At 34.6% G+C, this 11,537-nt stretch overlaps 1 protein-coding gene across 3 annotated transcripts; it reads left to right on the top strand.

The window, feature by feature from the left end:
• Positions 1–7,667: 7,667 nt before the first annotated feature.
• On the top strand, positions 7,668–10,921 carry LOC105280797 (ubiquinone biosynthesis O-methyltransferase, mitochondrial). Of its 3 annotated transcripts, none has more exons than XM_011341606.3 (4): positions 7,668–7,754; positions 8,121–8,603; positions 10,096–10,276; positions 10,395–10,921. In XM_011341606.3, exons 1-4 carry the CDS (start codon positions 7,683–7,685, stop codon positions 10,520–10,522), a joined length of 864 nt encoding a protein of 287 aa, XP_011339908.1. In that variant the 5' UTR covers positions 7,668–7,682; the 3' UTR covers positions 10,523–10,921. The 3 variants fall into 3 exon arrangements, with proteins under 3 accessions (XP_011339908.1, XP_011339910.1, XP_011339909.1); XM_011341608.3 differs by having other exon boundaries at positions 7,680–7,754; positions 8,041–8,603; XM_011341607.3 differs by lacking the exon at positions 7,668–7,754 and adding an exon at positions 7,761–7,955 and having other exon boundaries at positions 8,041–8,603.
• Positions 10,922–11,537: the final 616 nt, after the last annotated feature.

The raw sequence follows: 11,537 nt of genomic DNA, 5'->3' as shown, positions 1-11,537 counted from the left end.
TATAGAGCATTCTCTTTGAAAATATTATATATACCTTCGGTCTCTAAGATATATCACAAACATATAACGATATATGACTGAATATATCACCCATAATCCATAGTTCGTTCGGTGGTAGGATATCCATACCCCTAAAATCACTCGTGGAGATCGTCTTGCCGAACTGTTTGAAGAAAATCATTATGTTATCATCGAAATTTTTTTATTCCGTACAAAATATTTAAATTCGCGTAACACCCCAGTGAGCAAACTGTCAGCAGTATGTCGACAGATTGGCAGCAGATTCAATCAGAATAATGCAACAGATCCGGTACCATCTGTGTCCGCATTAAGATTGTGTTCTGCCAGCAGATCCTGCTTATAACATGATCTGACAGCAGATTGGCGACAGAAACCGAGCAGAGCCTGCCGACATAACCTGGCGGCAGATTGGCGGCAGAAATAGAGCAGGATCTGCGCAGTGTAGTTGGCAGCAGATTGGGAGCAGAAATCGAGCAGGCTCTGCGAGAAAGTGCCGTAGTAGTACAAATTTATTGGAGCAATATTGGTTAACAAATAAATCTAATTTTTTATGTGGGGTATGAATTAATTTCTTATATTGGTCCACTATTGTAAAGTAATCTGTTTTTTTTAATCAATACTTCATTTGATTAAATAGGCAAATTTAATGCCTTCAGATTGCTTGCGGCGTGTGTGACGTTGTCCATGAGAACCTCTATGCCGCAAGTGCAAAAATTCTTAGAAAAATTAATATTATTATGTCAAGACGCGTATATTAACTTATATAACTGTCAGGCTAAATCTTAACGTCGAGTAGGAACTCAACATGTTCACCACCTAGCGGTGCGGAGCGAAAACGCATATTCCTAGCCGTGTAAATTTGAATAGTGTCAAAAGCTGCAGATCCTGTTCGGTTTCAGCCGCCAACCTGGCGCCAGGTTATGTCGGCAGGCTCTGTTCGGTTTCTGTCGCTAATCTGCTGCCAACTACACTGCGCAGATCCTGCTCTATTTCTGCTGCCAATCTGCTGTCAGATCATGTTATAAGCAGGATCTACTGGCAGAACACAAGCTTAATGCGGACACAGATGGTACCGGATCTGTTGCATTATTCTGCTTCATATCTGCTGCCAATCTGTCGGCATACTGCTGACAGTGTGCTTACTGGGTGGATTTTGTATCCAATCTGTGGCCTCTCTACTCACATATTTTGTCGAACAGATTTTGCCAATGTCTGTTCTTCGCAGGTTTGGCTGACTGGGACCATACTCATTTGAAGGATATAATCTTCGTCAGTTATAGTGAACATCTTAATTACTCAAGATGAAATTGAACGTGGGCAATTGAGAAATCAGATTGTAACCCACTTTTGATCGAAGGCTAATTAGTATTCCTTGCTTCATATTTTCTGATATGGTGATGTGGTATCAACATGATGAATGCCTCGCACATTATGGACATAGTGTAAGAGCTACGCTCAATGAAATCTTCCCGAATCGATGGATAGGACGTCGTGGACCAATTTCATAGTCAGCTCGTGCGCCCGACATAACACCGCTTGACTATTTTTTATGGGGAACACTAAAAACCATTGTGTACCAAGAAAGACCGACCACGCAATAAAATATGAAGCAATAAATTCTTGCATGTGCAAAAATCAGTCTGAAAATGTTAAGAAGTGTACGTGCTTCAGGAATTCAAAGATGGCAGTGTTGCATCGATGTAAACATCAACATCATTTCGAACACCTCTTATGAGATAAGAATCATTATTTTATTCCTATATGTAATGCTGAATGACCATATTTATTATAGATCGTTGAAATCGTCTCAACATATACTTTATTGCACTAAGAATAAAAATGTATAGTATGCCATTAAAAAATAGAGGTAACCTTGGCCTATTATGGCCTCCTTAAGGGGATCCTGGAGTCGTCTGTATTACCGACGGAACGAATGAGTTTTTTTAATAAATCTTTTCAATGGTTGCGTAGAATGAAAAATCCTTTCGTACGATAAAAGAAATTCTTTTGCACGATATCAAGGACCTAATCTTGTGCCCTGTTTTACTCTTGGTCACGATTTTAGAGATGCACATGTTCTCAAAATTTTTATTCCAACCTATCCTTTTTACTATACCTTTGAAGCCTCGTTTAAAAGCTTTTTTATATTCTTCCCTTCTGTCTTCTTTGTACTTAGGTCTCATTTTGTACGTACAAACTGCGCACCTTATATATTATAAGCATATTATCATAGGAGGCAAGCCCCAAGTCGGTAACAAAACTGTAATTTTCGAAATTTTTTTCGTTTTTAACATAAAGTCTAGTCAAGTACAATGCATTTCTGTGTGTATTATAATTGTGGAAAAGGATTTGTTGTTCTATGCAGCCAAAAAGAATTGTAGTTGGAATAAAATTCATGGTAAAACAGACGACTTCATCAGGATTCCCTTAATAGTACAAAAAACTTTCGTACTTATAAGTTTTTCATATCTCTAAAAATAACGGAAATATTCGAGGTGGACAAAGTTATTGCCTCACCCTATTGTGTGCGTGCGTGCGTGCGTGCGTGCATGTGTGTGTATGTGTGTGTGTCAAGAGACATTGTAGTGTTTCGCACCAAGTACATCGCATGAAACGCATAAACTGCATTACTGTTGCACAGCGTTCCGTTTTATCAATGCGTTTTAGTTATTCGAAACGATTTCCTATGCAGTCTGCGCGCTAAATACTTATTTGTATTGAAATAAGTCTCCCGCATTCATAGGCGATATCATGTATGTACATATGCATGTGTCTGTATGTAGTATAGATAATAATAAAGTAATAGATATTCTGATTTGCATAAATATCCATTTTCATAGTTGGCGCAAATTGATATCATTAGTTTTATAGAATTCATTTTTGAATGTGTTCTTTGGTCACGTACTTGGCGCTTTTTTGTACCTTTTTTTTAAAGTAATTTTGTTATGATCAAGAGATACGGTAGTGTCTCGCGCCAAGTTTACGCGCAGCGCGGGACCGCACCGTGAATCTTTTACGCGAGTCGGCGAACTGCGAGTACCCGAGATTATCAGATCTCAATAACGACTGAATTGATCAAGTTCTGAGTAGGCTCAATCGATAGCTTGGGTATGATTTACATAAGAAAAGTGTTTTAGTTTTTGCCTACGTGCCCTACGAGCAGAGATATTGTAATTCTATATCGAGGATATTATTACATTAACGTAACGACATATCCTATTCTAAAAGAGGCGTGTTAACTTCGTGAAGTTCTTTTTTATCGAATATTGAGGCCTCTTTTCCGCGACGCTGATTGGTTCTCTCGCTTGGCTCGAACTTCGTGTGACTTGAACTTCGTGTTGCGAATGTCAAAATGTCATAGTGGCTGTCAGTGCGGTTATATTGACAATTTGTTTTGACGCCTTTTTTAAAATAGGATTTGTGTTATTTATTATATAATAAATAATAGATGAATATTATTGTTCGAAAACATTATTAATATTGAAAAATAAAATAGCGCGCGCCTGTGTTGCTAGCATAACACAATGTACATTGTATTCACATACTCTAATTCTTTATCGAGGATATAAAACAAAATAAAAAAGACGTTTGTTAGGCGCGACGCGTTATAAAAGCGATCTTTCATCTTTCAGCTGAAAGAACAGAAACTTAACGTAACGACGTAATATAATCAGTATAAAATTACCAGGGTTGGGTAGTAACTAGTTAAACAGTTAAAAGTTAAGTTAAAAAGTTATTAACTTTTAACTTAACTTAGTTAATTTTAAACATATTAACTTTTAACTTTAACTAGTTAATTTTTAAGGCATTAACGTTAACGTATTAACTTTTTTTATACAAGTTACAAATCATTCATCAATATTAAAAATCGTCAAAATGGTTGGCAGCGCTATTAGAGCCAGTGTTGCCAGTTTTAAGACGCGGTGCACAGTGGGAGAGAAGGCTCTGTTTCTGAACAACCATCTACCGACAGTCCGTCCAATTATTAACCGATTTAAAAAAATTTTTTTTAACTTACTCGTTATGAGTTCTTCTACAACGTACTACTGCTAATTTTTCAAGATAAAGCTGAAATTCAGAATGGCGCATCCATTATGGTGGTCAAACATATTACACTCCCGTGATGGTGAATATATTACCTATATTATCTACGTATATACAGATTTTTAGGGTCACCAAAAACAATATATAAAAATCTAAAAATAAAAAAAACACAAAAAGCATAAAAAGATAGATAAGAACCCTTTTACACACACACACACACGCGTGTGCGCACACATATACATTTTTACATATCTTGTAGTAAAAGGGATTAAGTATTGCATTATTAATAAAATACTTTATAATGCAAAATTCAGTCACTCGTTGAAAATTGAACTATAAATTACGGATTTGTAATTAGCGATCCCAAAAACTTAGATATCAATTTTTGTGCAGATCTACTGAATAAGAAAAATTTCGTTTTTCTTAACTGCCATATCGAATGTTATTCTGAATTTAAACAATTTGATTTCAGATTCGTATTCAGTGACTCTAAAAGTCTGTATATACGTAGATAAGATAGGTAATATATTCACCATCACGGGAGTTTAATATGTTTGACCACCATAATGGATGCGCCATTCTGAATTTCAGCTTTATCTTGAAAAATTAGCAGTAGTACGTTGTAGAAGAACTCATAACGAGTAAGTTAAAAAACATTTTTTAACTCGGTTGATAATTGGACTGTCGGTAGATTTTTGTCCAGAAACAGAGCCTTTTCTTTCACTGTGCGCCGCGTCTTAAAACTGGCAACACTGAATAGAGCGCTTACGAATCTCAATCTTTAGTTTATAATAGACAATAATCATCTTATATGTTTATCGTATATGTTTATTATTTTTCGCGAAGCCTATTTCATAAGGTCAGTCATTATTTAAACTAAGAATTTATAATTGAAACATTAATTACGTAAAGAAATATAATAGTTTTGCATAATTAACTTTTAACTTTAATAAGTTAATTTAATTTTTTAACTTAACTTTAAATAAGTTAATTTTTGTTTAAGTAACTTTTAACGTTAACTTAGTTAATTTTTGAGTCATTAACTTTAAACTTAACTTAGTTAAAAAAAATGAAGGTACCCAACCCTGAAAATTATCTTATTAAAAAAGGTAAAAAAATAAGTTAACACTACAAAATGATATCAGTACAAAATAACCTTCTTAAAAAAGTTAAAAAAAACGCCAAGTATACGCATGGTTTATGCCTCGAAAAAACCCAAGTGGTAGTATATTTTATCTTTACCTCGACAAAAAAAGTCTATTTTAGTCTATTTTAAAGTATCTTTGTGCTTCCAATAAATTTCAGTAGTAGTATCTTTAATATTTTAAAATATTGTCTTCGGACCTTTTGAGAAACTTCTCTTTAAATATTATTAGAGTATTTTTTCACAAAAATGTATGAAATCTTCACATTGCGCCAATTGCAGAGAGAATGTGTTATCTCGAAAAGTAATTATTGTACAACTATTTAAAAAAACCCAAGTGATAATATATTATCAATTACAAACAGAATATATGTATAAATTGTCTTGAACAAGTATTGTCGTACAACTACTTTTAAAAAATAAAAACTAAGTGATACATATCTTTTTATTGTCATTCAAGGATCTTCCTCTTCCAACCCAAGTGATAGTATAGCTTTCATTTATCACTTGAATTTTAATTTTTTTGAATTCTAACAATGAAAGGTATAGAAAACGTAATAGAAAAGAATAAAAGAGGTTACACTACAAAATGTAAACATTTTATTGAAATTAAATAATATTTAGTTAGTATAAAATACTTGGCGCTGCTAGATCTCGTCAGCGTAGCACCTCGCCTCTGCTCCTTAATACACGCACACACGCCTACTAAAGCTCAAGCCGCTTGTTTATATATAAATTGAGGTCGCTAATTACGCATTTGAAATAAAAAATGCAAAATTGAATATGGCGGTCGTAATTTTAAAAATCATCCGTATTGGCTTGATACTTGTTACTCGGGAGTTTTTACATTACATATCAAATGTTTAAAATTTCACGCATACACACTTAATACTAAACGCTGAAACCGCTCTGTTACTAATACTAAATGCTGAACTGCTTATTTATATAAACCTAAATTAAACGCACACTTATTAACACTAAACGATGAATAGAGAGAAAGAGAGATTTCTTATAATACTCGGTCTAGCAGCGCCACGTATTTTGTACTAAATAAATATTATTTAATTTCAATAAAATGTTTACATTTTGTAGTGTAACCTCTTTTATTCTTTTCTTATTACGTTTTCTATAACTTTCATTGTTAGAATTTAAAAAAAATTAAAATCCAAGTGATAAATGAAAGCTACTATCACTTGGGTTGGAAGAGGAAGATCCTTTGTTGAAATTTAATATAATTTTATGCAAAGATTACACGCAATAGCAACAAAAAGAAATATATCGACACGCAAAATATAGAAAAAATTAACAACAGCGCATACGCTCTGTGTGCCGCGTGCTGGCGACAAATTAAATGTTCTCGCACTTCGGTTTTTCGTTTTTAATGAACAAGTCTACTATATATCTAATAATGAATACAAACTAAAATGCTCTCTCCTTGTTACGCATACACGAACTTATATCTAACAAAAGGGTAATTTACTTATCTTTTACACGCTGCACGCTTTCTGTATCGATGAGCTTACCTGCGATCGGCCTACCTAAAGGGAGAGAGAGCCTTCGCCGCGCTACGCAAGCATATATACCGATTTAATTAATGCGTGTTTCCACATAATCAGAGAATAGACAAAACCGTAAGAGGGTGCAGGAATTACTATTTCCAACATCCTTGAATAACAATAAAAAGATATGTATCACTTATTTTTTATTTTTTAAAAGTAGTTGTACGACAATACTTGTTCAAGACAACATATACATATATTCTGTTTGTAATTGATAAGATATTATCACTTGGGTTTTTTTAAATAGTTGTACAATAATTACTTTTCGAGATAACACATTCTCTCTGCAATTGGCGCAATGTGAAGATTTCATACATTTTTGTGAAAAAATACTCTAATAATATTTAAAGAGAATTTTCTTAAAAGGTCCGAAAACAATATTTTAAAATGTTAAAGATACTACTACTAAAATTTATTGGAAGCACAAAGATACTTAAAAATAGACTAAAATAGACTTTTTTGTCGAGGTAAGGATAAAATATACTACCACTTGGGTTTTTTCGAGGCATAAACCACGCGTATACTTGGCAGTTTTTACCTTTTTTAAAAAGGTAATTTTGTACTGTATGAGTGACGCGACACTCTAAGTGTTAATAACTCTTATAATATTTTATATTATAAACTCAGTTAAAAAAATCGCGCTTAAAATATAACGACGTGTAACCTTATGTAATACCTTATGTAATCAGGTTATACGAAAGAACGAGGAAAAAAGAGGGACACAGGTAATATGTCAATATCTCTATATATACACATGCTATTCGACTTAAGCCTTATATTATGGAACAACTTTGTATGTTTATTTATTTATTATTGTATAGCTAGTGTATCCCAAGAATAACAAGTAAAATGAAAATTCATGTCATTTAGCATAAATTGCATTGTGCATACATGTAAGTTTTTTTGTGCAACTCATGCTGATATTTTATCATGCTGCTACTTATTTTTATTCATCTGCAACCATAAGCGTGGTGGCTACATTAGAGGTAACATCTTCAGAGTTTATTCTATCAATATTTCCAGAATCATAATTTTGATCATTGTCTGGATCCAGCATTGTATTTATGACTAAGGACGAATATGAAAGTCCTCAGAATTTCTATGCATTCCAATATATTATCAGAAAGTGTTTTTTAAAACAAGTCAAAATTATATTTGGTTTCAATTTAATCACATTGTTCAATACAGTAAGCTATTCTGTCCAAATTTTATACAACTGTATTTGCTTCCTCTTTGATCCTAAAAAAATTAATTAATCATGATTACTTTCAGTCATATTTTTATAAAGTGTTTGTTCAGAAGTCAGCAATACTGATCAAGAAGCTCTGACATTACACATTTGATTGACACAGGAAAGTGTTAAATGCGTTAACATAATGGCCAACGCGATTTCGACAGTGGATCCGAAGGAGATCGATCATCACTCTGATTGGAAGCATTTCTGGTGGGATGTAGACGGAAAAGCAAAATTACTTCACGCATTTAATCCCGTCAGACTAGAATTCATTAGAAAAGGGTTGGCCGATATCGATTTCGAATCACGGAATCCAACTCTTCCGCTGAACGGAATCAAAATCGCGGATATCGGCTGTGGCGGTGGTATATTGACCGAGTTTCTGGCTAGAGCAGGAGCGCAGGTGACTGGGATCGATGCAGCTACAGATTTGATTGACGTTGCTAAAGAGCATGTGCAACTGGATCCTACTATATCAGATCGAGTTAATTACTTCTGCACAACTATAGAAGAGTTTTCTCTGAATAACAAAGAATCATACGACGCTGTTGTAGCTTCTGAGGTTGTGGAACACGTGACAGATCCTGAGTTATTTCTAAAGGTACAGCCATTGAGATATAATAATACTGGAGTGGGCACTGGCTCGGCTGGCGCGGAAAGAGTGAGGTAGTTGAAATTCAGGTCCTGTACAATCAAGATGAAACGTGCCGACTTGCACTGCGAGCACTGGCGGATCCTGGGGGGGGGGGGTTAACCCCCCCCTTCCAAATAAAGAAATCAGTTTTGCTGAATTTGTTTGAAAAATCTAGGAAGAAAATGCATTAAGGGGGGAGACCAGTATAGCGGACGGAAAAATAAGAATTCTTCGTGAATTTTTTTTAATGAGAACTATATATGTCAATGAAAATTGGATTTTTTCTCTTTAAAGTATATCTTTTCATGTGCATTAAAAAAAATAGATAACTGGATACGTTAATTATTTCATCCTCTAGAGCTAAAGTAAGCAGGTCCTGACGGAGTCAGCTGGTTGTCAACATTCCGGCCAAACGGTTGATCTGAAATCAAAAAAACCAAAAAGATTTTTAAGATATATGTTTCTGGCTATCGTTGTACGTAGGATTTTTTTTTTAATTAAAAATTGGATTTTTAAAGTACAAAAAAAGACTAAAAAAACAATGAAAATTAAACTTCTTTTTTAAAATTTGCATATCTTTGGTAATTTTCCGAAATTCAAAAATCCGCTACGTACAACGATAGCCAGAAACATATATCTTAAGAATCTTTTTGGTTTTTTGATTTCAGATCAACCGTTTGGCCGAAATGTTGACAACCAGCTGACTCCGTTTTATTTTCAGGACCTGCTTACGTTAGCTCTAGAGGAAATAATTAACATATCCAGTTATCTATTTTTTTTAATGCACATGAAAGGATATACTTTAAAGAGAAAAAACCCAATTTTCATTGACATATATAGTATTCATTAAAAAATTCACGAAACTCTTATTTTTCCGTCCGCTATACTGGTCTCCCCCCTTAATCGTTAAAACAGATTATCGCTGTCGCGGGCGCTTACTCGCCGAAACTAACCGAGCGTATGTGTGTGTGTGCACTGACGGATCCTGGGGGGTGGTTTTCGGGTTACCCTCCCCCCTTCCAAATAAAGAAATCAGTTTTGCTGAATTGGTTTGAAAAAATTTATCAAAAATAAAATGGGATCAGAAGTGTCACCACGTCCTCGTCATTGATCCTGAAGTATAAGCTAAGCGTGATACTAGAAAAATATTAAACCAAATAAGTTTGTCAACCCCCCCCCCCCCCATTATCGACATCAGGATCCGCTAGTGACTGCGAGTGATATGCTCATGCGTCTCGTACATCGGAGAAAGACACTATGACCTGAAATATATCTTTCTGTCTCTCTGCCATTTTCCACTTACGGCCGTAGAGTGGCAGCCAGTGCTTACTCCAGTATTATTATATCTCAGTGGGTACAACTGAGTATAATTATTATTAAACAAATGAAACAATCGAACAGATATATCATATATTGCACACACACTGGACATAAAATAGCTTATAAGTATTTTTTGCAGGAATCCGTAAAGATTCTGAAACCCGGCGGATCAATTTTCGTGACCACAATAAACAAAACTCTGGCGTCTTGGTTGGGTGCTATTATAATAGCAGAATATATCTGGAAAAAGATACCTTGTGGCACTCACCATTGGAGTAAGTTTATCGCTCCTGATGAAATTGAACGAATTTTAGAAAAATGTAAGTTTTACATGCAGCAAAATGATTCTACTATTAATTTCAATCTTGTAACAATTATTCATGCAAATACTTGTGTGTGCTGTGACTAAAGTCTGTTTTTAATCTTTGTTTGTCATAGATGACTGCAAAACAAACTTAATTGAGGGTATAGTATTCAATCCCCTGTCGTATACTTTGTCTCTCTCCTCATATAAAGGGATTAATTATGCAGTTCATGCAGTTAAGAAAAAGAAGATTGACGCATAATTAAACGATTGACAATTATGGCTACTCTTGTTTGTGTCAGGGACTTTAGTGTGTACGTGCGTCTACTAAGGATCACATTATTATATAGAAAAAGTACATATTAAACTCGCGCTTTATAACTCGAGGTGGTATCCATATACTTATAACAATAAATAAGGTGGAATAAAAAAAGGTGGGAGGATGTATACAGGTGTCATGTAGTATGAAAAGAATGCGTTTTAATGTAATAAATTTAGTCGATTCACTGTAATACAATATTAATGCTAAGGAAAGGATATACAGAATTCTCATTGAATATATCATCTATATCTTCTAATTTAAAATATATCATAAACATATAACGATACACTCGCACACATAATCACGAGTTAGAAGGCAATAAATTATAGGAAGTTATTAGAGAAAGTGTATTGGATCATTCGCGAAATCATCATTTTCTCTATTGCCTATAGCGAAAAACAACAAGGAAAAAGCTCCTATGTTGCTGGCGCGAATCCCACTCTGTCGTTCTTCATATCGAATTCAGTATAGTAACGGTCGATGAATACGTCCCAGAATCTTCTTCTTACCGAACTGTTTGACCTGAAGAGAATCGTTATGTTATCATCGAAATTTTTTATTCCGAATAATAAAAATTTAAATTCGCGTAACATCATGCATACTTTCACTTGAAGGATATCCTCGTCTTTCTTCTTCTTCTTAATGTTTAATGGCACTCGATCCCTTTCAGGTTCGATATGGCCAATTGCAAAAGTGATAGTTAAATACGAAATACGAAATAACAAGTTGAAAAAAGAACTCGGGACAATCGTTGTGCACCTGACGACTGTCCCCTTCGGAATACCAATTTGCAGCCGGCAGCCGGCGGCTCACGGCTCCGATATCCTCGTCAAGTAGGCTGAACATCTTACCGCCCAAGACGAAATTGATCATGGGCAATTGAGAAATCAGACTGCAATCCACACATGTGCATACCCGTATGGGGATCAGGTGCCAAACAAAAAAGAAGAAGACA

Source organism: Ooceraea biroi, chromosome 12 (genome assembly GCF_003672135.1).
Source record: "Ooceraea biroi isolate clonal line C1 chromosome 12, Obir_v5.4, whole genome shotgun sequence".
Taxonomy (NCBI): domain Eukaryota; kingdom Metazoa; phylum Arthropoda; class Insecta; order Hymenoptera; family Formicidae; genus Ooceraea; species Ooceraea biroi.
This window is presented reverse-complemented; position numbering and strand designations above follow the sequence as displayed.

Coding starts and splice junctions, on each gene's coding strand:
- LOC105280797 (XM_011341606.3), top strand. CDS start 7,683: ATGCTGATATTTTATCATGCTGCTACTTATTTTTATTCATCTGCAACC. Junction 7,755..8,120: donor GCGTGGTGGCTACATTAGAG/GTAACATCTTCA, acceptor TGATTGACACAG/GAAAGTGTTAAATGCGTTAA. Junction 8,604..10,095: donor ATCCTGAGTTATTTCTAAAG/GTACAGCCATTG, acceptor TATTTTTTGCAG/GAATCCGTAAAGATTCTGAA.